Source organism: Motacilla alba, chromosome 2, assembly GCF_015832195.1.
Source record: "Motacilla alba alba isolate MOTALB_02 chromosome 2, Motacilla_alba_V1.0_pri, whole genome shotgun sequence".
NCBI classification, from domain to species: domain Eukaryota; kingdom Metazoa; phylum Chordata; class Aves; order Passeriformes; family Motacillidae; genus Motacilla; species Motacilla alba.
The window spans coordinates 18649721-18677012 of record NC_052017.1 but is presented as its reverse complement, the minus strand read 5'-3'; the positions used below and the strand labels follow the sequence as shown (position 1 = coordinate 18677012).

The 27292-nt window shown below is 37.3% G+C and overlaps 1 protein-coding gene across 6 annotated transcripts in view; it reads right to left on the bottom strand.

Moving 5' to 3' along the window:
• NEBL (nebulette) overlaps positions 1–27292 on the bottom strand; it is a 246327-nt gene that overhangs the window by 43896 nt on the left and 175139 nt on the right. For 3 of the 6 annotated variants that reach the window (XM_038127746.1, XM_038127747.1, XM_038127745.1), the window contains 10 exons: positions 24661–24762; positions 22990–23091; positions 16185–16292; positions 14563–14667; positions 9901–10008; positions 8845–8955; positions 6077–6187; positions 4154–4264; positions 3368–3478; positions 2406–2510 (listed from right to left, as the gene is read on the bottom strand). The exons of the other annotated variants lie outside the window; for them this stretch is intronic. In XM_038127746.1, the coding sequence (XP_037983674.1) occupies positions 2406–2510; positions 3368–3478; positions 4154–4264; positions 6077–6187; positions 8845–8955; positions 9901–10008; positions 14563–14667; positions 16185–16292; positions 22990–23091; positions 24661–24762 (1074 nt within the window). The remainder of the gene's footprint in view (positions 1–2405; positions 2511–3367; positions 3479–4153; positions 4265–6076; positions 6188–8844; positions 8956–9900; positions 10009–14562; positions 14668–16184; positions 16293–22989; positions 23092–24660; positions 24763–27292) is intronic. 6 annotated transcript variants of the gene reach the window in all.

Genomic DNA, 27292 nt, shown 5'->3' with positions numbered 1-27292 from the left:
GTTATAATTTAAATAACCACGGAGCACCAGTTCAAGCTGCACAGCTCCTAAAGAAGTTTTACTGGATTTTCAGTATTTGGTGTCACAGCTGCTGCCACTCTAGTAAGTATTTCCAGACCATGAGTGTAAAAAACAAGTCTGATCCTGGAGTTAATAAAATTAATCTTTATCATTTAATATTTCTGCCTTTCTTAAATCAAGATTTATTTAAGTTTTCCTATCAACAAACCTTGAACAATAAAAACATCATTCTTGATTAATTCCTCCAACTTCCTTGAAGTCCTCCATAGCCTAGGGTGAATACTACTGCCAAATATTCTAGAGAAGAGTCCATGTCTGCAACTAATGTTTTAAACATTCAGAAAATCTCTAACAATCTAGAATTTTGCTTTACTATGTGATAACAGGGACAGTTTATGAGAAAGAACTTGAAAATTCTTATGCATCATGTCAGTTAGAAAGATATATATTGTGGACTGGACTACAATATACTTTTCTCCTCTACCAAGGAAGGATTGGTAAAATATGTTGCAGACAGGAAATTTTCTATGAAAGAGATGACTGTGAAGTAAATATCCTTTTATAAATCATCTGCCAAATGAGCTAGTGAGCTAAAAGCAGCAACGATCTTATCTGCAGAGGTAGTTGTTATTTTTTTGTCCCTTAAGGCAGAAACATACTTGAGACAAAATCCAAAAATCATAAGATTATTAGGGGTCATTGTTTTTTTTATCTATTTGGGCTGCTTCCAGCTGTATCTTCACTCAGTTATAATTTGGCTTTATCATCTAAACTGCACAAAAGGATGAAAGATTAAAACATAGAGAAAGAGGAAAAAAGGATGCTCATTCACTGCTGTAAACTGCTTTCCGACATTTGGAAGACCCAGCTCACAAAGAAGAACAGGACAATCACAAAAGAAAGTAAATACAAATCGTCTCAAAGACAAATCATTTTATTTCTTATTATCTAGAACACTAACAAAGAGGATTATTGTCAGCCTTGGCACTGAAAGCTCAGACTGGCCTACGGGGCTGCAAGGGGTTCCGATGCATCAGAGCCTTGTCAAGGCTGAATTAGGTGGTGATACCTATCTTAATTAAGCCTGGTACCTAAATGTTAGTGAGCCCACACTGCCAGAGCCACTGACCTACTTGAGGACTTCATCAAAAGCTATCAAAGGCCGGAGCAGGGAGGAAAGCAGATCACAGGGGCTGGCTTGGATGCCTCTGTTCCAGGGAGTTTCAGCCTAGCCTGATAGGACACCAGTGACATGAGAAATGGTGATAACCACATCACACTATGCTGCAAAGCACCATTCAGAACCAAGAGCCAACAGGTGACAGGAAGCAAACGGGCCAGTGGGCCTGTCAAGAGCTCCTTCTTGAAAGATGCAGCTTTCAGCTGTCCTCATTCAAAGGAAGAATAAGGGCAGGTGGTGGCTGGAGATGATCACAGCCTGGAGCAGGCTCAGAGAGGAATCTCCTCTGCTCTCCCCACAGGCTCTTACTCCCCTGCAGAAGCCTCAGCTGTCCAGGGGAGCTGCAGGCAAACACCTCTGGGAGAAACTAACTGAGTTTACTCAGTTACTTCTGAGAGCTGGAGAAGCTGAGGATATCTCTAAGTTAAGGAACATGTGTGTCAGATAATACTAAAAATATTCAAGTATCTTATAATCCTTTCTCTCAAATCATTGGCTTTTTTAGTATTATTTAGTCTGCCATAAAAACCAGCCACTGACTGGCCTTTTGTTCTGGAGGCCAGATTTACTCCTCTTCTCTATTATATTACAAGCAAAGGCAGAATTACAAACAGCAGCATTAATGGGCCCAAAAAGGAAGTGAAACTTAATACATCCCAAACTGGGCAATTTTAGAAATCTAGGCTCATAATTTATATTCAGGGATAAACTGAAACTTAAATCTAGCATAAAATTTAAAAATATACCCAGTGTAATATAAAATCATTATATATATATAATTTATGAAATCTGATCTGTTCTAATTTTATACCCCAATCTTGATGCTCAGTACATGTGATAGGAAACAGATGAAAAATGTTATATGTGTAGCAAGAAGCCTAAGATTTTTTTCCCTTTTAAATAAAGTACTTCCTGGGGCTTGATGGAAAAAGAGAAAAAAAATCTTCATTTAAAAATAACTGTGGCTTGGCAAGGTGGTATAACTGGTTTAGAAATTCAAAATAACAGTGTCGCACCTAGAAAAGCTGGATGTTATTTTTACTGAAAGAAATGATTGATACAGATTTTGCCAGGAAAATTATGGAAACGGTTCAAAGGACACCTACTCATAAGTTCCCTATTCTATGCTGTGGCACAAGAGAGTCCATTTAAACTAAAAAATATCTGAAAAGTTACAAGCAAAGAGAGAAGCACTATTACTCACTGAACTGATGTTTTTCTGAGTACTTCTTATCCTCTCCATCTCGGGAGTGTCTGGGACAGCAGAATAGTTACAGAGCATCTTCTCTGCTTCATCTTTGTACATTTTCTGGAAAAATAATTTTTACATGTCTATGTTTTTTGGGCTCAAGATATCCACACTGCACAAAAGATGCTTATTGCTGATGAGCCTCCTAATCCCTGTCCAGTATTTACTCAAACCTCTCTTCTCCATTATACTGTTACCACTCTCTGCCCCCACACTAAAATATATATAATATACCTATATATAATATATCCTACATATGACATGCCTTCATACATTATGTATCCTCATACATATCTTCCCCTCACTGTCAGGATGTACGTGATGCAACATTAGGTAATTTGGTAATGTGAAAAGAACTACAGATAGATGTAAATAATTAAATTCAATTTACATGGTGTAACAGGCCTAAATACAAATAAGAATCAGGCAGTTGAGACATTTCACTTCATGTAAATTAATTTAGTATGGCCACAAAAGCCTCTACAGAGCTAGAAGTATTTTGAGCAGTATGTCAAGCAGTCATTGTTACACAGAATCAAAACATTCAGCTTTTGACTACATCTGACTGACTTGCTACTTCTGAAGCCCCTTTGACCCACTGTATTTCTGGAATATATGGACCAACTTGCATCCTTTTTCCTATAATTTCAGTCCTCAAATCCTTTTTATATTCCTTACGAAGAAAAAGTAAATGGTAAAAAAAAACCCCCATAACTAATACTACAACTCTCTGTACATGCTGTCTTCAAAGCTATTTGCATAGTACTGGTCACACTATAAAATTAATTCTTCAATTTATTCAATTTAATATTTTTATTGTGCACTGCTTGCTTTTTTTAGCTTAAGAATGTTCAAGAGGATTTTACTTAATGCTTTTACTTTCAAAGTAATCTTAAATCAATTAATTCTGTACTCACCTGGCTGACAATTTCAGAAGCTTTTTTGGCTCGTTGTATATCAAGGGTATCCGTACCCACTTCCATTCCCTTTCCTTTAATTTCATTCTCCAAGTCTTTCTTGTATTCTTTCTGAAAAGAATAGCACTGAAAATACTCACAGCTGACAGCAAAATTCTTAAACTTTTCCCAATTTAATCTGTGCAATTTCACTGACCAGCATTCCTAAACCACCCAATAACAGATGATTAAACATAACTAGTTTTGTAGAACCTACCCACGCAGTGCCTACACTGTAGTTGCTGATGAGTTAAAAAACTCTTTCAACAGGCTGGTCACTTCAAATCCGGTATAGCCTTTCACATCTACCTGTCTCTGCAGTTTTGGCAGCCACAGTCAGACTCAGGTGAGAATTTCTCCATCTCCCGGGCCTTGCAAGACTGAGCTCATAATGCTTCAGCATCCCTCTAACTCTGTTTATCATTTGGCCCTTTCTAAATAAGTAGCTATTTAGACCTAAAAGCAGCAGGGCCCACAGTACCCAAACACACATCAGGCTAGACATAGGCCACGAGGAACAAGCACAACCTGCAAAAGGAGATAGAAGGTCTAAGTTCTGGGAAGTCTTAACTTTCCCCCCGTACATTGATTATGCAACTGTTCAACTTTTTGGAGCTCAATGGATTAGCTATTTAGAGAAACCTGTGTTTTCAGCACTGCCTAGATTGGTCACCACCTGGAATTCTCAGCCACAAGAATTTGTTGCATTCTGTCAAATGGAAAGCTCGCCCCAGGAGCAGTACTGACCATGCTTGCAATTTCAGAGGCTTTCTTGGCTCGTCTTATCTCAGGTGTATCTGGACCAACTTCCATGCCTTTCCCTTTAATTTCAGTTTCCAAGTCTTTCTTGTATTGCCTCTGTGAAGATAGAATTTATATATGATATTCACAAAATTCAGAGAGTTACAAGTAGTTTTTTTTCCACAAGACACTCAAATTTAGGATTTAGAGTAAATCAAAACTTGCAAGAGTTACAGTTCTCAAGACTCTTGGTGAGCTGTTGTCAGAAAAAAACACATAACAAACTACAGGAGGAAAACTTTTAGAAGATCTTCAATGAATGTACAAATTTCTATCAATTAATTTTTAATATGGCAGAGTGTGGGAGGAAATCAGCCCATGCAGTTTGCTACAGTTATCCTCTAAAGTAAAGGGGAAGTTTAGCTCTGCAGAACGTGGTGTAATAAGTCTGTCCTTGGTGCCAGTCTAATTGAAACACATTTTACTTTTAAGAAAATATTTTATTTATGACAAGACTACATGTTAGAAATTTAATACCATGCAGAACTGCTTCCAGTGAACTTCCAGATCAGGAAGTTGTAATTTATTCATTTAATAGGTCCTTCCTGAAACATAGCCATTAGGCAAGTGGCAGCCCTCATCCGTGATTGCTGCTTTTTCCTCGCGACATAAATTATAAATAACCAATAACCTGAAAACAAAATTAATATTTCATCTTCAGCTTGTCCAAGCAAGGATATGCTCCTTGTTCATCAGCAAATTATATTAAAAAGTAATATGGAAATATTGTATACAATAGTTGTAGTTATTTTAATAAGAAAATATTCTCAGCCAGTGCTATTTCTACTTTCAGTGCTGTAGTAATAACAATTCTTTTTTTTCTATTCTAGGTCATCTCTACCTGTGGAAAATTCTTCATTTTCAAAGTAAATACATATAATAAATATAATTTTTAAATGCTTCTTTCTTTTCTGTTTGTTAATTACTTTTAGCTTGTACATTAGTTAGAAAAAAAAAGAAGTATGTGTTTGCACTCAATACAATGGTTTGATCATTTACAAGAACATGAGCAAAAATATTTTCAGTCTTCTATCTCTGTCCCACTGATGTGGAAATAAATGTGATAAAACAGTCCTCTACTTCACAAAACACAGTTTTTTGCAAGAATTGTAAATTAATCTGTAAGAATACATCATCCCTCAAATGCTCTCTGCTAAAGGTGGGATGGCAGATGTTTTCTCTAAGCTTCATATTGCATAAAACACCAAGAGAAAGATAATCCCAGAAGTTACAGCTATATGCTCCTGCGCTTCCTTACAGTGGTCAAACTGGGCCTGTCCATGGCACTCCTTCTGTTTTGTATGGATGTGTGTGTGTGTGTGGTGTGTGTGTGTGTATAAATATCTGAGTGTGTGTGTGAATAAACATATATATCATACTATAAATAAATATTTTTTTAAATGATAGATAGATAGATAGATAGATAGATAGATAGATAGATAGATAATTCTGAAATTATTCCCCCCAGGCATACAGGCATAACATTCAGCATGAGCTTTGCCCCCCCTCTTCCCTCCCTACACTCTCCAGCCCCCCTGTTGCTTTCCAGAGACAGCCTTGTATGTCTGTAAGACCACCAGAACTCATGCGCTGGGAAAGCCTCATCAGAGCCCAGCTCTAAATGCTGCATCTACTGACCCCACTAACAATCTCCAATGACCATTTACTTGCCTGAAAATCTGATTTATCTGTTCTGCATTGTTTTTTATCCAGAGCTTTACTATATTTTTCAAGCAAAAAAGAAATAGCCTTAGTTTCAATACTTACATATTTCATTGTAGATTATGTAAAGAAAAAAAAAATAATCTTTTGAGTTTAACACAAAGTGAACCTTCTGTGATATTAATAACCTTGACTAGGATAACATACCTCATTTAGTATCTGAGCTGCGTTTTTCACTCTAATCAAATCTGGTGTATCTTCAAACACTGTCATTCCTTTCCCTTTCATCCCTTCTTCCAAATCTTTTCGATACTCTTTCTAAGGATTAAAAAAAAGAGAGATTTCACCACTTCTTATTTTGTGCAAGATCTTGAAAAGAAATGCCACTTATTAAACATCTGAAGAGTCTCTTTGAAATTTCTATGAAATATGAATTAGCTGAGTACAGATTTCAGACTTAAAATGGAATTGGAAATTGTGAAATGAAAAGGAACAATGTTGAAAAAGTAAAAAGATTTCAATGTTGTCATCTATTTTTTTGTGCTCTTGAAAACCAGCTGTGTCCTATAAAGCACTAGCACACTGTTTAGGGCCCTTGTTTGTCTCTGGACAGTAAAAACACAGTAGCATTTTCTTTCTGCAGACCAGCAGTGCTGTGGTTTTACCTCAGTTCCATTAATGCCATCTCAATCAGGATGGATTCCCTAAACACCATACTAGGACCTGTTGAAACAAGCTCTTGATAAATTAAAATGTAGAAGCAATATTTCTACCATATCACTCCTGTGCCTCCTAGATGCTGCACTGGTATGACCTATCAACATTCAGCAACTGCAGCCTCCAGAGTACTCAGATATTCAGTATAAAATTCAAAGCACACTAGAACCTGCCCACAGACATTTGGTTCTTTTTGCTCTTCCTAGCTCCTAGAGAGCTGATGTAAGCCTATTGAAGTTCAAGATCTTTTAAGTTTTGTAGGGATTTTTAATTACTCTTCACATCTCCAGATAAGGATTAGGCTTTTTGGGCAAAGAAATTAGAAGAACATTGTACAAAATATTTATCAGAATTATTTACATAGACATGAATTAATACTCCTAATTACACATTACGTTTCATAAGCAGCAGTGACCACCTTTATCTCCCTATAAGCTCTTTATTTAAATAAAAGAAAACTAGATATTTTTAAAGAGGCTTCTCTTGATCATCAGAACCATGTCCTACAAAAAGCAGGAAACAACTTCTTCTGATTTAGAACTATGTAACTGAACTATTTAATTCAGCTATCTCTTCTGAAGGAGTTGTAAATGTGGTCCCAGAGAAGAAAGTTTGTATTGTTATAAAATGTGAAATATTTGCAGAATTCTCTACAGTGGGAAGTCAACAGAATAAGCTGGAACACAGCTGACATTTGGAGGAAAAAAAAAAAGTGATTGACCAATTAATTCATTTTTAACTCCAGGTTTTTCTTGTTTCATGCAGTATCTATCCAAAGATGATTATGAGCCTTTATAGAAAAACACTGAGCTACATCCTTGACTATGAAGAAATACATAATTTTTCTGAATCATGAAAGATAATAATTAATTTTACCCAGGTAATCTTTGGGTTTGGAATACATTCCTTGAATGTGGATATAAAATCATCAGAAATTCATCCAGTTACGCATTAATGGAAATACCATTTTCATTTTCTCATTTCCTTCTCCTTTGACTTACAGGCACGGTTTACTCCCTGAATAAGAAGGCATAAAACTTGAGGAGGCCAGAATTAGAGAACATCTTAATCCATATAGCACTAAGGAGGGGAGCTACATCAAAAGGTCTGAGATGAACAGGTAGAGCATATGATACAACTATGCATACTGTACCCACTTCTTTGGGCATTCGGTGAGCAGCAAGATGAACTGAATGAGATGACACCATGATTTGCATTTTTCCCTCGTGAAAAGGCATATATGAGATGTATGCACTGATATGAGATGCATGTAATGCCACTGCACAAAACAGACCTAGCTTGAGACTTGTCAACCTGGCAGTCAAACTTATCAGGATAAATTATTTATAACAGGATGAATTATAAAGGAATATCTTAAAAGAAATTTTTTTTCTTTAACCATATGGTTAGCATGGACTGGAATAAGTTGTATAAAGAACAAGGAAAGGAACAAAGTCCAAGGGTTTTTAATTCTAGTGTGTTTTGTTTGTTTTGGCAAAAAAAAAAATCTATTCTTAATACCATAAATACAAAGTACATTGGCTTTCAGATTCAAAGGCAGAATATCTAGTAGCACTGCTCTGCTCTTCTAGCATTTCTAGCTCTTCTAAATTAGGTCAAACAATACTCAAAACCTAAAATGAAACCAGTTTTAAATAATAATATAAAAATACTGAAGGTAGAAGGATTCTCAGTTATGGAAAAAAAAATCATTTTTAGTCACTCATACAACTGAAGAACATTTCACAAGTCTGAAGGAAACAGCAGGGATACAGAAAACCTGTACCTTCTAATAAAATAGACTAAAGCAGTTATGTAATATCACAGCTCTATTATGGAATTTTGGTGTTCTTTATTTTTTTATCCATAACATGTATGATAGACAATTATTTTAATAAAGTTCGTTATAATTGACTCTATGCAGTTCAAGGCATCTGTATAACCACAACAGGCTACCATAAATGTGAAATAATTACTCAAAGTGAAAAACTGCCATCTGGACACCAATGGAAATCCTTCCTTCCACCCCCATATCTCTCTGAAAAAACAAGTGATTGTCTAGTTCAGGTGTGCTGAGCTTTATGATTTACTTACTACAGGACTATTCAGAATACAAAATGATGTGAAGCAATTTTTACTCGTGAAGTGACTTGTATGTAGCCGCCAAGAAAATTTTAAGTTATTCAGCATTCAGCAGCTTGTATTGATGCTTCTTATTGCTCATTTACAACTTAACAACTGAAAAAAAAATCCTTTACCTCTTTCAAAAGATTAGTGACTTGTTTTATATGCAGGAACTCTGGGGTCTTGTCTAAATCCAGTGAAGGTCTTCCCTTGATCCCTTCTTCAAAATCTCTGCGGTACATTTTCTATCGTAGCAAAACCAACAATTAGTGATAGATACATATGCAATTCCAAGCACATTTAAGGAGAGATATTTTTAACTGACCCAGAAAATGAGCCCTGCCATAAATTATATTTCACACTAATAAGCAACTCATTATGCATTTCATTATCTAGTTTATTTATACAAACAGATACAATCTAGACAAAAATATGTGTACAGTATGTCCAAAGAGAATGTTGAACCTGATCTATGAAAGAAACCATTTTTTTGGTAAGGAAAAGGGAAGACAAATGGCACACAAGGTAATGGTTTAAAACTCATTAAAGTTTCTACCAAGAGGCTGAGTTCATCTGTTTTCCATGACACAGCAAAACTAATGGAATCAAACTGCATCATGGGGACACAGGTGCATCCATCTCACTCAGGATGGATGGTAATGCACTGGACCCAATTGTCTGGGAAGTCACAAAATCTCCATCATTTGAAGATTTTTCTTAAAAAAAAAAGTTAGAAAAACACAGCCTGATAGAAGACAGCCAGTACTGTTCTAAAGTCTGGGAAGAGTCCCTCCTCCTTGATGAGTTTCCCAGGCTGGAAAGACAGGAGGATCTTTCAGCTAAATCATGGGGTTGGACTGGATTTTGTGGCTTCACTTGCTCCCACATGAGAACCATCCCTCCCTTAAGATGGAATTCAAGTGAAAATTTTAAATGTTATTCATCTCTGATCTAGATGACCTATTGAGCTTCTTCCCAATTAAATGATGTGTGTGTACTGTTAGTACCAATGCCCTTTAGAGAAAAAAGCAAATTCACAAGAACTGAGCTATAGAATAGCAGAGATAACTACTCGGTATAACTCTACCATATCCACAATTTACTCTCTGCTTCATAAATTTTCTTTTTACTTTACATTTTACTTTACATTTTCTAAATTTTACTTGTTCAAAAAGTACCTTTCTACTTACCTCACTTTGCATCTTTTGAGCCTCCTTTGAAACTTGATACATTGGTGTATCCACAAACTCCAGCATTGATCTGCCTTTAGATTTTTCATAGTTTTCTTTGTACTTAACCTAGTAAAATTAAAACAAAGTCTGTTAACAGCTGAGAGAATATGAGATCTGATTGCTTGCCTTGGCAAGAAACAAGTCCTGTATTAGCCATACCCCTTAGATGTTTTGACTTGGAAGACTTCTCCCAAACTTAACCTGTTGGGCAGTTAGATAAGGTAATATGTTTTGGAGTCGTTTATTCCTTTTCTACACAATTCAGATCTAGACATTGTGAACTTTGAAGACAACAGGAATAAGGAGCAGCAAGTACGATCCTTAAACTAATTGCATGGGTTTGGCCAAATGACCTATGTCTGAACACTTGGCAGGTTTTTAATGGGATCTCCTGCTGTTTCCATAAAACAACACATTTACTGTAACAACAACAAAATCTGTTCCACAGCCAGGCCCCACAGGTCTTAGTTGTAGGCTCAGAAGCACCACTTTCAAATGCACTTTTGTTTGTACCGGTGGGAAGGAGAAGGGAAGGAAAACTAATGCTTTGGTAGGGCCCTGTCCTGCACCAACACTCCCCTCACATCTACCAGGGACCACGACCTTAGAGCTGGCAGCAAAATCACAGTGAAGGACACAGGGTTAAGACATCAACTTATTCCTTTATGCTAACTCACAAAGGAAATACACTTTGTTTGGAAACCTGGAGAAGCCTTCTGAACCCATTCATTCACACTCTTTTGATTAAGACAGGCAAACACATTGCTTATCTCCATCAGTCAGCGTGGGGCATGATGGAATAGTCTACACAAGCCTTAAAGGAAAGCAAACAGCTACAAATCAAAATATTACATTTATAGTGAGTAATGTAATTTTAATTTCTATGTCTCTTCAAAAATAGCAATGTCTGAATTTCTCTTTCCCTGTCAGGCTTCTGCATTAGGCTTGGGTCTTGCAAAAACACTCTCCCCTCTCCTCATGGGGTGCTTCTGATTGAATATGCACTGTACATCACTGAAATCTATTATGTGGCTTTGTGCATGATTTAATCACTGTTAAAACACTGCATTTCTTTCTTTGCAAGATGTGCTCATTTGTGGTTGTGTATACCTCAATTTGAAGCACTGCATTTTTTTAATGGATTTTTTCTGCAGTGTCTGAGCTGAAACGATAGAAACAATTGCTTTGCTTGAATGATTTCTTATATTTATACTGCAACAAAAAAATTCCAAAAAAGTTTTCACAGACAAAATCCAGAAGGTTTTGAAATTTAAATACTATTTAAAATAACTGTGAAAGAAAAACATAGAAGAAAGAAACTATTTTAGTCCTACAAACTGGGGAGTTCTATCAAATGAGAATTTAAAATTCTGTGTGAAATTTAAAAAAAAAAAAGGATATTATAAAAAATAGCTTTTGTACATTCCTAGAGAAAATAGTTTCTATGTTCCATAGAAAATAAACATTATTATTTACACTTGAAGTGCAAAGGAACACATATGATGGTCTGGGTTTGCCTCCTAGTGGAAAGAACTGTAAATGTCACAAAACAAAATCACTTTAGTAGTGGAAACAAATTAAAATTACCTCCATCTACAGACACTGATCTCTTACTCCATTCCTCAGCCAATGGAAGAAAATTTTTAAGAAATTCTATAAAATTAACTTAGCTAAGCTCATAACTTTTTTTTGGTACATTAAGCTAAACTACAAGCACCAAATTCATTCTCTGAAGTCCTGTTTATTCACCCTGTTAATTAAAATGAAATACATCTAAGTTTCCCCTTTTTTAGCCTGAATTACATTAGTATTTCAAAGTCTCCACAATAGGAGCAGATTTAAAATGTGAAAAACATTAAACTAGCTGTTCTACATATATCAAAGTGTCAAATTCTGTGTCTCCATAGTTCATACCAGAATTACATATCTGTCATGGTTTAACCACAGCCAGCCACACAACTGCTCACACACTTTACTTCAGTGGGATGGGTAGAGAATCAGAAGGATAAAAGTGAGAAAACTTGTGGTTTGAGATAAGAACAGTTACATAATTTAAATAAAATAAGCTATAATAATAATAAAAAACAGTAATACAAGAAAAAAAAAAAAAAAAAAAAAAAAAGAGAGAGAGAGAGAGAAAAATAAAGCTCAAGAAAAAAATTCAAGAGATGTAAATGAAAAAAAGTCACTCCTACCACCAACCTTTGAATGCTCAGCCTGTCCCTGAGAAGGAACCCCTGGCCAACTTTCCCCTAGTTTATATACTGAGAATGACACTATACGGTGGGAAATATCCCTTTGGCCAGTTTGGGTCAGCTGTCCTGGCTGACCCTGTGTCCTCTCCCAACTTCTCATGCACCACCAGCCACCTCAATGGCAGAGCTGCCTAAGAAACTGAAAAGTTCTTGACTTTGTGGAAGCACTGCTCAGCAGCAACTGAACCACCAGTGTGTCATCAACATTGTTTCCATCCTAAATCCAAAACACAGCACTGCACCAGCTACTAGGAAGATAATTACCTCCACCCCAAGTGAAACCAGGAAATACTGTATAAAGGGAGAATTCTACCTTGTAATTTTCTTCCTCACCAAAATAATAAAACTAGGATGAGTTTGACCTGTTCAGATCAGTTTATTTATGCCCAAAGATGCCCATCAAGCTTTCCTCTTAACTGCTGAAATTTATTCCCATGGAAGTTGACCTGTATAACACCCTTGCATTGATATTACAGTGTAAGTGCTTCATAAAGTTGCACACACTTCTACACTTCAGGTCAATAAGCAAAACCATTCATTCAATCAACTGTATTAGTTTATGAGTTTAATTAACCACAGAGGTTTCAATCTGCCACACTGCAGGTGCAGGTGTAGCTATGTTATGTAGAAGGTAATGAGAAACATAAAATTCAATGGAGAAAGGTATACTGCAGGGAAACAGCAAAAATCAAGCAATTAGCAAGCAGCTCTGTGTTTCAGAAAGGGGAAAAAAAATAAAATAAAACAGACCAAAAGATCAGTCTTTGGAAATCAATTAACACAAGGAAATCAGGATGACTGTTTTTGACAATGGTGGCAGATTACAAAACAGATTTGGTATGAGCTGTGGAGAGCCAAGGAGAACACAAGGAAAGTACTGGGAAAAGAGAAAGAAAGGCAGAAGAATAGAAGCATAACCCATGATGACATGGGGAGGTCAAATCTGCAAAGGACTGTGAAAATGGGATTTCTTTAAAAGACAACTATTTAGTGGAGAGCTTATGGATTGGCAAAGCATTTCTCTTCTTGTACCAAATAAAAATACCTACCAGAATCTGGACAACACAAAAATCATAGGCTTAATATTTACAGAGTCCTTAGACAAGCACATGGACTCTATGAATCGACCCCTCTAGGACAAAAGAAATACATTTTGGAAGACATGATCTGCCTTAATGGAAAGTCCAGGTTTCTAAATCCTTAGAGCTAAGATGATAAACTGACAAAGTCCATTCTTAGGGATGGACTAAGATGGACTCATTTATTCAGAAAAAATGACTGCCAATCTTACCATACACTAGAAGGAAACTAGATTTGGGCCAAAAGGTGCATGAAAAAATGCAGGAAGAAAAATACTCCAACTCATTCATTACTCATACAAAAGGGGATAGTCAGTGTTACCTTCACCGAGGGAGTGAAACAGACAAAAAAAAAGCTTCAACTATCAAAAAAAACCCACAAAAATCAAATATAGATGGATTGTTTTGATTATTTTAGACATAAGCAGGCACTGACTCAAATGACCCAGTGTGCTCCTACTCATGAGAGTTAATTGTCTATGAAACACTCAACTCCTGCCAACCACAGAGCAACCTCCCTTCCCAACACCACCCACTTGTGCCTCTCCACAGCCGTTCTGCAGGCCTGGTGTGTTTTCTGAAGTAAAGACAACAAATGCAGCTAACCAGCTTACAGACAAGCAGCATAGGTGCTCTTGGAGTGGGAAAGAACCTTCATCACGGCACAGGAGCCAAGTGTTTCCTAGCTCATCCTTCCTACTTCAACCCCCACCACGATCATATAGCAGACACCAGCCCCATCAAGGGCCATGTCTTGCTATGTGGCAGAATGGAGCATGTGCCTATTTATCTGACCAGTGTAGGAAGAGTCAGAAAGAGTCAGACAGTTAGGAGGAAAAAAAAGCTTAGCCAGAGAAGCCCAAAAGTAAGCCAAGACTCCAGAGGCCATTCATGAAAAAAGTCCCAATACGAAACTAGCATAACAGTCGCTTCTGTACAGATACTTGCAGATGAAAGCAAGGTCTTAGACAAAATGAGATTTGCAAGGAAAGAAGTATTTTAGGTCTTAGAACAAAGAGAAAAACAGTCAATGTTTCAGATATATGAAAAGAAACACTCAACATCAGAAGTTCGTGTGATTCTTCCACAGTATATATTACCTGTTCTAATAACTGAAATATGTCTTCATAAAAACCTGGTTTTCTTCACTACATCCCTCATCTACAACAGTTACAACACTATTTCCCACTACATTTGAGAGCAAAAATGTGTTTCCCACCATGACTATACATAGCACATTCCTTACTAGATTAATTTTTCAGGTCATTCTTAAAAAGGCAACTTACATCACTCTGTGTTTTGCTGATATTTAAAGCATGGTTTAAATGCAGTAGGTTTGGTAGATCAGACGCTGGATCATGTAGGCTTTCCAAATCTTTCTTGTAGCTCACCTGGAAAGAAATTTCAGGTTATGCAAACTGAGATTAATAAAATAACTCACAGCTCTGTATTACAGTATGACCATTCAGAAAGAGAAAACATTAAGTGCTTGCCTGAACAATCTCTCCCAGCCACTAGATGGTGGTCATCTACTATTTCAAAGAAAAGGAAAGAACAAATAGGACTCATTCTGCTAAGTACTTAGGAACTACTCAAACTTTTTCTCCAAATAAGGACACTTACAACAAAATCACACTTAGTATCACTTTTCCAGCTAGAATTACTTTTCTTCTTTTTTCCTCTCCCCTCCCTTCCCACCCCTACTTAAATCAAGTGTATCTTCCTCAATACTTTGGGTCTATTCATTTTAAGCACCCTTATTTCTTATTCTTTTTCCCCAGCTTCAGGAATCACACCATCCAATTTAGAAGTTTGATATATAGCAGTTAAAGGGAATTGCTCCTGGATATTTTATCAAATATAGATTGCTTGCAGCAAATATAAGCAGTAGGGTCACCTAAGGCAAAAGATAATCACTTAATGAAGCAGAAGAAAGTAACTTCCCATCAGCCTACAGCAGGATTTTCCTTTCTTCTGAGACCTGTATGCACAACTTTACAGGAAGAAAATTAGCTACCTTACGTATCTTGGATGAGAAATCTTTTAAACTAATACCTTTAGTCATTTCCACACATATCACATTCCTCACTTCAATCTGTCCATGTCTTATAATAATTACTGCTTCAACTGATTTTTTTTACTACACATTTAGATTTTGGAAATAATTACATAATCTTCTGTACGCTGCCCAGAGCCAGTCTTTCCTGTTCCCATTGCAAGGTACCTCACAATTCAGAAATGCTGGAGTACAGAATGAAGGCTTGTCTTTTGGCTATCTGGGATCACAGCTTCAAAGAAGAGATCGCATTTTTAGCATTAGACACACTTTTAAATACATCATCCCAATAGCATTAGCACTCGATACAGATTGTTTTTCTCCAGTGTGGCTCCAGCAGCAGCCACCCATTGCTGAACCTAGTGACTGCTGTATTTTGTAATACCATTGAGAAGATCAACCAGAAGAATGAATTCTAAAAGACAGACATCCAAATATGAACTTCTCATGAACTTCTCCTTCTATAACCGTTGAAGAGGTGACAGTACTTTGCTCCTCTAAAGACAGGCACCTCTAACAGGTGAGAAGAACTGACCTCTAGACATATCTATTTCTTTCCTGAATAAAAAGGGACCAAGTACAAGGCAATTAGCTCAGAGTAAGAGGTCACATCTTTTGACACACAAAATTAAGCAAGACAAATCTCACCTAAAGTGGTTATGAAAAACTCTTCAGGCACTCTGTCAGAAGCAGAGGAAGAAATTGATAACATGCTCTACCTGCTACACACTGTAGAGCAGAGACTGTAGCTCAGGGGAATTAATAAGATGAAAAAAAGAAATTCTACCTGTGAACAAATGTTAGGTTATTCAGGATGTAAATGCACGTAAAATACAAAGACAATTAACTTACATCACTTGCCAAGGAGGATGCAATCTGTGCTTGCTTGAAGGAAGCACTGTCAAGTGGATTGTACTGGTGACTCTTCATTTCCTTACTGAACTTCTCTTTGTATTTTACCTTTCACCAGAACAAACATGTCCAATATTAACATGCAGCACTTAAAACAGGCAGAGAATTCAGACTACAAAGAAGTTTATTAAATGCAATTACTTTATTCATAAATCATTAAACAAAGTTTAAAGCAACTCAGTTTACTCACACCTCTGACAGTCTTGTGTTGGTTTCAAATTAAGTTTTATGTATCTGAGTTTTACTAAAATTTTAAGATTGTCATATGTGATTACTAGTGCTGAAGGACTTATAAAAAGAAAACAGAAACAAGACCATATGACTCACATGAATAATCAAATAAAACAGAACTCTGACTAGCAATAGTCAAATTGATTAGCAATAGTCAAATAGAGAATCAGTTGATTCATAATTACATCAAAATTGTGGTTTTAACAAAAAAAAAAATCTAAGGTGAATAAACTGTAACATCTGTAAAACAAATCACTTGTAAATTTTTCAACTGCTTGAAAGTGGGAGGTCAGAATCAAACTTCCCACCACCAGGCCCACGTGTCACTCCCATTATGCTAGACTGCCACCAGAACTGCTAAATCTATTTTTAATTCTGCCAGAAATTTCCCAGAGGATGCCGAGGAATCCCTCTGTATTACAGTCCTTTCTTGGGGACAATGCCCACCTCATTACGGTGCTGGAAAGCATAATTAAATGACTGCCTGCCATCACCTTCTCCATCTTTTTCTTCTCATTCAAAAGAAAAATGGGGAATGACAATACTTGTAAGAGGAAATAAGCAATACATAAATATTGAGACAATGGCACTAAAATAAATAAGTCACAAAAATTCCATAAAACATGCTGAAAAACTGAATTCAGAATCTGAAAATAAGAAATTGAACAAATAGTATATCTCCCTCCTTTGCTCCCTTTGTGAGTGATCATCAAACATCTGGAGACTCTGCACACATGTCTGCTTCTTTCCAACAGCTGGGCATAATGGGGGAGAATAAAGTTCAGTCTGAATTATGCTGCTTTCATGAATTTTAGGCAGACACCTGATATCTGAGCCTATGCAACATCCATTATAATTTACCACGCTCTGTGCTAAATAAATACATGGATTCTTCCCTACTCCTTTTTTCTCTATTCCCACATGAATGTCTGATAAAGTGGTTAAGCCACCTCAAACAATCTTCATTTTTTTTTCTCAGCCTTAGTTGTGGGAAGAGGTTTTTTTTTCTCCTTTTCAGTTCTTCCTTGCCTCAAAAGACCCTCAACATGATTCAGCTTATGCAACCTCATTATCTTCAGCCACAATGTCCACTATTTCATTAAATCAGGATAACAAGAAACCAAAACTAAGCCACACAAACAGGAACCAGCCATGTATGTTCAAGCTCTACATTATTATTCCAGCACTTAGGTTAATTTTTCTAAGTCAGGAAATTCTAAAACATTGTCACTTTTAAAGAGAAACTTTATCTGCACACATGATGAACTTCACAATCTTTCACACTAACAGTAGAAGAGAGTATCTATTGCCTTCTGGTATATTCATCTGGTTTATATTGTTTTATATTTGCCTTGGCATTGGATCAAGTGCAAAAGCATTTATCTGAATACAAAGGCACATCCATGCTCTGTATGAGCAGTGAAGGAATAAATCAGAGTGCTTTTCTCTCTTAAAAAGGTGTATCCAAAATTTGCCTTCTAATGAAAATCAGGCAGTGCTGTAATATGCCATTCAAAAAGCCAGAGATCAAGACAGCTGGGTGAGCAAAACTGTCTTTTACTCCCTTACCTACATCACAGTAACACCAATACTAAACATCCAACTACTGCAGGCTGCCTTCTCCTGGCAAATAAATGCCACAAACACTGCACACAGACGAAATGCACAACATGGTGTTGAAATTCTTGTTAAGTGGGAAAGCATTGGTGCCAAGGGGACCTCTCCTCACAACTGGCTTGCCATCTTCCAGCTGCAGTCATTTCATGCCATCATTAAAAAATTTTTAGCAGTACATTTAAATCTAGATGTTCCAGTAACAGACCCTCTGTAGAGTCATTTCAGATCACATTGCTGTCACTGAAGGACAGAGGGGGGACCAGTGAACCCAGTCTTTACGGGGCCCTGTGTCCTGATGTGCAGGAGGGTTTCAAAATTAAAGGAACCCCCACCCAAGGTGACCGTAAATGTTCTGGCTGCAGTAGGGCTGTCTCACAGCTCCAGGCCCTGCTGCCTGCCCTGGCTGCTCAGCTCATTGCCTTTGCTCCCCTCTCCATCACATGGGTCGCTCTGGGCAAAGCGGAGCACACGCAGTATTATCAGACAACCCTGGCAGTGTCTTCAGAGCTCTTCCAGCAGCCATTTAACTGACCTGCCATAGGGAATTTGTTGCATTGACAGCTATGTAGATGTACACTTTCTCTTTTATCAACATTTTTCTGGTTCTTTCTCCCTTCTGAAAGGAAGTGTGGGGTGGGAGAGAGTGAAGAAAGAAGAGCAAGCCCATGGATGAGTCATGGTGAAGGAAAGCACACAGTATTCATCATCCTTTTGAACAGGGTGAATGCAGTTTAAAGAGAGGAAACATGCCTGAGAGAAAGAGTTCTGAATAAAAACAAGGAAGAAAAATACCTCATATGATTTCTAAACCATCTGAAGGGGGGAGGTCTCAGCAAGGCTATAATATGGTGGAAGAGCAAACAAGTGGGAGTAGAGTTGGCAGTTGTTAGTGGACACTTATCTACGAATTTCATCATTAACCAAGAGCTTTACGTTAATGAGGACTTAAAAGGATGGCTACTTGTTTACCATCTTCATTAAAGTCTTAAGTTTGTTTATTTTTTTAGCGATTATATGGTGGGGGTTAATTTAAAAGAAATGCGTGGAGGTTGCTCTCTAAAGACTGCTTAAGAAAGAGCAGACTCTGCAGGCTTTTAACACAACAACATCCCTGAAAAACCAAACTGGAATTAAATAAGGCCTGGATAAACAAACTTCTCATCAGCCTTGCACAAAACCTATAAAAGTCAGAATTGCAGCTGGACAGAGCAGTGTCTTTTGAAGCTTAGCAGCAACATTCCTAAATCAAATCTGTAGTTCAAAGCTGTTCACACAGGGAGTGTTCAGTTTCAGAAGTGGATGACATCACCCACTGTTCAGATTTACAAAGAAACTACAAAAATTGAATCATTCAACCACTGGGATCCCATGATGAAGCAGACACTTGCAGCTAAAGCATTTCCTCATGACCATATGAAAACATCTTTAAAAAAGGAAAAAACCTGTCAGAGTACATATATATTGAAGGAAATGTAGCATAAACAAAGCACAAAATTGAAACATTCATTGCTAAAAGTACTAGCAGAGTTTACAGCAAAGAAAGATTGAGAATATCCTAGGCTCTTCAGGTTGTTACTGAAAATCTCAGAGAAGGAACATTTTGAAAATCATTCTACTTCTAACAGTTGTATCCTCAAAACAATAAGCACCAGATTCAGCAACAAATGTGAATATCCAAAATTATTTATCTTAAAACCAGTTACTGAACACCACAAGAGGAAAACTTCATATCAGCAGCTCTTTGAAAAAGCTAATAAAATGCATTAAAAACATAAAGAAGCATAAAAACTAGCTTGTTTTAATTTTAAAAAAATAGAAAAAAATAGCCCAAATTATACAATGCACACTCGGCAAATTGACAAGCTTCATGTTTTCACAAGGGCTAGCACAGTTTCTGTTTTAAATTTCATTTAAAATCAACAGAAAAGGGTTACCACATGCTGTGGGTAAATATACTAGTTCTGGGAGCTATTATTTTTGCTGCTGCTGTTGTCAAAAGCTTTGTTAAATAAAAAATAAAAAAGGAAAGAAAGGAGAGAGAGAGGAAACAGTGATTTCTGTAGAGCCTTGAGTGCCAGTCAAACATTAACACTATTTTCTTCGCTTTGTTTGCTTTCCTGCTTGCCTTGATTGCTTTCTCCCTTCGTTACACCCACACTGCCTGACCTCTTCTTGCTCCTGTTCTCTATACTCCCTAAATTACCTACCCATATGCACCACATTAAAACATGTTATCATCTTCTCTTCCCATTACATCCATCAGAATTGTCAACTTTGCAAATTTACTGTGAGGGTCAAATAACTAATATTTCTCTGCATGTCGCAGCTTATAGATTCATGCAATTAAGGGAGATTATCAACTTTCAACGCAAAAAGTTTATGATCTTCCCATTTTCTGAGAAACAAATGGAAACTCTACAAGCCAGAAAGTCTGGAGACAATAAAGCGATCGTTAACTTTACTCTTTCTAAATCTTGTTAAGTGTTACAAGTCTGTTTCATGATTCTTGCATGAAGAGGACTGAAATGACTGACCCATATTTAGGTCGCTTTCTCTCCTCTAGCACAGGTGCATTCCTCATCCTGCCCCACCACCCTGCTCTTTGGACACAGGGGTCATCTTCATTTTTCTGTGCTCTTGATTTATGATTAGTGTGTCTAAGTGTTATAATGATTCAAATAATATATAAGAACATTAGACAACTCATGGCCACTGCCTTCCCTTCAGAGGACATGGGGGAATTGCTGAGTGCACCTCCCTGCTGCTGAGAGCTGCCCAGCATTTGCACCCTCCACACTGCTGCAGGCAGAGTGTCAGGCTGAGGTGCTGCCCCCTCTTCCGAAAGCACAGTCCCCATCACACACACTGCAAAGCAGCCACAGCAGCTTAGACTGAGGAGAAGACAGTGCAAGAAAGGATCCCAAAACTTGGATCCAGGGCCAGTGACTGTACAGTTCGGACCACCAAGCTTTAGTAAGAATCTTCTTTACAAATAGACTGAATGCAAGATAGATTTTGTCAACTTCTCCCTTCCTGTCACATCTTCTGCACTATTTGGACTCTCTAAAGAAGCTAAAATTGCACAGTGAATGCTGCCTTCCACAGAAGATCTCAACTAGAACTGCTGCCATCCCAGTTCCTGGCAGTGAAGAGGCGCTATTATGAAGTATTTGCAGATGCAGCTTGCATTGTCCAAGATAAAAAGCACATCTAATAAAAATGAGCTAAAAAGTGCATTGATGAAACCTTCCACGCAGCTGGCTCATCAGTCTGCAGGACCCCATGATCCAGCTGATATTTTTCACTTGTGATTATTGGCCACAATCTCATGGGTACCAGGCTTGGGAAGATGGAGAGGGCTATTGGAAAGGGTTACAGCTTGGTCTCGTTGGCAAAAACAGGCAGCTGCAAGCTCAAAGGAGTGAGCTGCAAGGACAGGAGTGTGTAGGCAGCCATTGAGTAGATATAAGGGATAATACACACTGAATTTGGATCAGGACTCTTTTAAAAACCATAGAACATGTTTGCTAAATGACAGTCCCATTTCCGGTAAGTGACACTCAGGTCTCAGCAGCATCACAGTGGCTCTTGCTAGAAAGTACAGGCTGACTTCCAAGCCTGCACAACACTAAACACAAAATAATCTCTTAGCAGCCTTGCCCATCAGCAGAGAAATTAGAATATGATTCACTATAAGATAGAAGACAGAAATCTATTTGAAAAACACAAACTCATTTTGGTTCTGGGCACATCACCAACAAAGCAATAAAAATATTTATTTCTTTCTTTTTCTCCTTGTGTAATGCTTCAAAGTTTACAATGGTGTGAATGCATCAGGTATCTAAGGATACCAGCAAAAGGAGTTCTACCTCCTGCAGACACTGCACTGTTTTTCAGCTTGTTCTCTATGACACATTATTCTCATTTTATGCTAGTTCTAGGGAAGACATTTAGTATCTGGCCAAATCACATGTATTTTTTACATATCACTGACATTGAGTCTGTCCTAGAATATACACTATTTACACTGAGAGGTTTTTTGGCTCTGGGAAGGCTGACATAGCCTTCTTCAACCAAAGGGCACTATCCTCCTCTTCCAGGAGGGCAGTTCCTGGGTTTTCAAAAGCTCCAAGGGTAGCTGGACAGTATTGCTAGCAAGGATTATGCAAGGCACTGTTAAAGAACTACTTCAGACAAAAAAAAAAAAGAGGGAGAAAAAAGGAGAAGAGAAAAAAAAAAACACAAAAACCAGATCAGCAGTGAAAAATCTGTTCTTATGATGTCAGGATCATCTGTAGTAGAGTCTTATGTGTACATCTTATGAGTAGAAAACTACTAAGAGGAAGAGGGAATTTTTCTATTTCAGATTTCTTTTTAGTCAAGGACTTTTCTCTTTTTTTTTTTTTTTTTTTTTTTGAGGTTAATATATAACAGTAGTACATAAAAGGTTCGGTTTCAGGGGGAAGGAAGGCGGGTGGTTTACATGTCAGGCCAAATTCAGATCCCATTACTCACATTAGCAAGCAGCTACACAAAAGACCTCAGTTACTTCAGCAGGATTAATCACAGGGTAAGGTTCCACTCAAACTGAATGAGGAGCAAAATCTGCCTCTAAATTACATACAGTTAATATTTTAGAAATCCTAGAAAATCTGTATAAATATACACCATCTCCACAAGAGACAAGTTGTAGTCAAAGTTTATTGTATTTTTCAAAATGTGTATTTGATTTCCTTAGAATCCAAAATTTACCAGTCATTGCAATGCTAAATTAAAAGTTTGAGAACATAACCTTCAAGGCCATTAGAGACAATCATCTAAAAATCTAAGTATTTCTTTGCATTACTAGGAATGAGATATTTGGATTAAATAATTGTAAAATGATGGAGAATCTTACTTGGCTTAAAAGTTTTGAAACTCCTTTAGCATGCTCAAAATCAGGTCTTCCAAGCACAGCAGATTCCTTATTCAGCTCTGCCCTTCCTTTCTTGTACTTTGCCTTAAAAATTAAAAAAAAAAAAGGGTGGGAATATGAATCACTAATAAACTGTTTGGGTTTGTTTTATCATGAGAAATTTAATCATTAAAACTAGTAGAAAAAGTCTCACATAATGGTCTGCGTTGACACTACTGTTCTAGTCAGCTCTGAGTAAAGCCCTTCTCAGGGTTCAGCTCCTTAACAATATAACATTTATTAATTGTAAAACACAATGTGCAGCATTCACAAAATTCAATTTTAACCAAATGCACAGCGTAAGCCAGAGAAATATTGTCCTCCCGATCAAGGCAGAGTGAGTCACAGTGGCTCAGCATTTCTTATGACAGGGTCTACAGTTAACCCAAGATGATTTGCAGCAGCTGAAAGTAGTCTTGAAATAAAACTAGTCTGAGGGGCAACTTTTTTGAACTGTAAGGTCAAATTCCGCTCTCAGTTTTAGCACTGCGGTCTCGCTGGATGTCAGTGAGGCTGTGCTCGTGTCACAGAGCTGAATTAGTCCCGCAAGGTTAATGTTACCTGATCTCTCCAGCTGAACTGCCTCCCATGCAAACTGCTGCAACTTTTTCCCACAATGCATTAGAAAAAACCACAGATGAATCAACAATAGGTGCTTTGCAATGCCACAAACTAAAATACTCATTGCCTAAAACAGGCTTTTTGCATTACTCAAGCACTGTGAATCAGCAAAGACATGTCATAAGAATGGACTGGAAGTAATGAAAGTCCCAAAGCCACTCTAATTCTAATAGCACTTGAACAGCAATTAGCACGCTGAGCATAACAGTAGAAGTTCTTGGTTTTCAAAAAATCTTGAATATTGAAAGGTGAATTTCAATCCCTTAAATCTGTCTCTCCGAATGTGTCTAGTCAGTCTCACGTTTAATTAATTAAAAACTTGACTCAGGGCTTTAAGTATATATATTGTTTGACTTGTCTACAATAAAATACTGAACTGCATCACACACTGCTGCTTCTTAAACTGATCCTTCACCTGTCTGTTAGCTGAGGTCACAGTGGAAGGGCGAAGAATTGGAGAGGGGAGTTCAGGGAGGAGAACCCCCATGAAAGAAGCAGCACAGCTCTTGGAAGGACAGCAGGGAATTACATTTTCCTGTCACTGCTGGCTGAGATAGGAAAAGGAAGGGGTATCCTGGGATGCCAGTTTCTCTCATACCAAGTTAAAAAAAGGTTTGGGATGTCTTCTGAAGTGCAGTATAGCATACAAGCACATGACTTATCTTGAGAATGGTTATCACAAATAAAGCTGGAAAAAAACCAACTTTAACAATTTTCATGTTGTCCTTATATCAATTACCAGTAATTTCAAAGATCATACTGTCAACATCTAAAAAGGAGAAACCCATAGCTTTCTAGCCTGCCAGGCAAGACTGGTTTGTTTTGATTATGTTTGGATTTCTTTTAATCAAATCTCCCTAGCAGATTTGGGGGTGCAGGTTCTCTGTTTAAAACATTTGAGAATTCCAGTAGCATTCTAAAAAAAACTTATCAAAATTGGAATAAAAAAATTACATGCCTAAAAAATAGACAGAGAGTAAAAGGAGAACATACATCACTTATTATATTTGTTATCTCAGTTGCCTTCTTTATGTCTGGTCTGTCCAGCACTTCAGTGTACCTATGAGTATCTTGCACATCCTTCTTATAGGATACCTGTCAAAGAAAACATAGTTTTGTTTAAAATAAACAGTAGAGTTTGAAGTCTATAAATAAGCTTTGAATGACTGGTCAAATCAGACATCAAACTAAATAGAACTCCACCTAATTTATTCCAACAGAGTTCTGTTTGACAGGGGTTGTAAGGTAAGACCTACACACAAGGTAACACGATAAGGAAGAAATTCAGAAGCATAAATGCAATTTGAAAATGAAAAATGGTTTTGCTTAGAAGCATAGTGGAAAATTAAAAGCACTGCAAAGACACAAATATTAGGTTTTACCATAAAATTTCAGAGGACTTTTAAGAGTATAGGATTTTTTTCCTATGTTGCACCCATTTTTAATATAAACTAGCTCTTCCTCTGATACTGAGTACTGCAGCTTAGCAGATTGCAGCTACACTGAAGAGAAATTGTAATTCTACCACAGTGAGTCTCTTTCTCAGTACTAGACAGACACGTAGCTTGTATGCATTTCAATGATATGACTCCACCTCAGCATCCCCACAATGCCACTTACTTGCTCCTTTGCACAGTCATGGGAGCAAGAAGGCCAAGTGTTTCAGCATGTTGAGTACACAACTGACTCTTTCTGTTTGTGCAAAAGCCACTACCATAATGAATGTGCTCAGAAACCTTTGGCCAGAAGGCTCAATCACAGATAGGAGAGTCCAAACATTCTCCATTTAGCAAAGTAATCACAGAAGCAGCATAGACCTGAGAGACTTAGAGAGCTCCGTAAGTTATCCTGCTCTTCCCTCTTCAAGGTTTGTCAGCTTTTTCCTGCTCTAGCACATGTGCCAATCTAAGCCAATTTCCAAGGGCTGTCTTACTGAATTATTCTTAATGACATTCTGTCCCTGGCATTCAAAAGTGTCTGACAAATTGAAGCTTCAGGCAGAAGTTGGAGAACATAAAATAAAAATCTCCTCTAAACATAAGGTTTAGAGGAAATAGAAAGTAAAAGAATATTTCATCCTTTTCTGGGAAATCTTCTAGATTTTCTTTTGTTGCTTCACAAACTTAATCAATCTCTAAAGACAGTATTTCACCAGCAAGAAAGTCCTCAGCTTGAAGTTTCTTAGTATAACCTCTGCTCCTATTTCCAATGTAAAATTACACTCTGAGTACAATGCAACAAAATCATAAACTGCAGCAGTCAGTGACAAATATACTTCATAAAAATGGCATTGCAAAAAGAAAAGGAAAAAAATTCACTTTTTGGCAAATATTTTACATGCAACAGGAAAGTAATTTTGTGTCCATATGGCTTCAGCTAAGCAGACAAGCTAAACAGGCTTCACTGTTGGCTGCCTGCCCACAAATAGATCTTATAATTTTTAATCTGCCGTGACACACAAGTGTAATCACTAATAAAAGAAACAAATAAATAGGTTTGATGCAGCCCAAATTATCACATACATACAAAACAAAAGTTGATTCTTACAGTTGCTGTAAACCGCTGGAACTTTTGTTTTAGTTATGTTTAGATTTTCTCTAATTTTTAAGAAACTAGAGGTAGAGAGAAGCATTTGCAATTCAGGACTTTACATGAATTTAGTTAATTATATGCTGTTCATCCTAATGACCACATGAGGTGAGGTGAAAACCACAAAGGCAGCAGAAACAGGTTTCTGAATAGCACCCTATGATCCATGTAAATTGCAAATTAAGGGCCAGCATATGTGCTCAAAATAGAAATTAGGAATGTAGTGAATTTAACATCAGAGAATCAAGAACAGTGGTGATAAAGTTGAGGAAATGTGGTCACTTATTGCTCCCAAATGACATGATCATATAGTACATGAAATAATGGATTGTGGTTAATTTCGGGGAAAGGAGGGGGGGAGAAATAAGACAGTGACAGTCCTTTATATTTCACCATTTCCAATTATATTAGATGCAAGGCCAATTGCTATATCTTTCCCTGAGTGAATTATTATTCTTCCTGCACCCAAACCAGTATACCTATTACTTATGTCTGAGGGAAAGTCATCTAGCATTTTACAAATGTCTGCAATATATATTTGCTCCATTCTGCAGCTTGTCATACTCCAGTGAGAATAAAAATGTTATGCAGCAGAACAGTAGTTTGTCAGAGGTAGGCCAAAGAAAGAAAAAATATGTTTCCCATTTCCTGAATAACCTCAATCCCTGGATGCTGACCCTCTCCCATTGGGACACTCTGCTGGCCTCTATTACACAGCTGCTATTCTGTTCCATCTAGTGATTTTTTTTTTTAATAGTGCTATGTTAGAACAGTAAAACCAGAGCTATTCTGAGAGAGCAGGGGAACAGATGTAGACAGGGCAAAGCAACCAGCTTGGCGTGTGCACCCATGGGCATCAGAAGATGGAAAGTGAAGACGCTCATGAGGGGTGAAATGCAACAAAAGAAAGGAAACAGCAGAAGCACCCAGAGAAGGAGCCATCTTTTGTCCTGAGCTGGTTCAGCCAAGAGGCTCATACCCTGACTGGAACTTCCAGGCATTACATAATGTCCTTTCTCAATCTTCACTTCAAAGG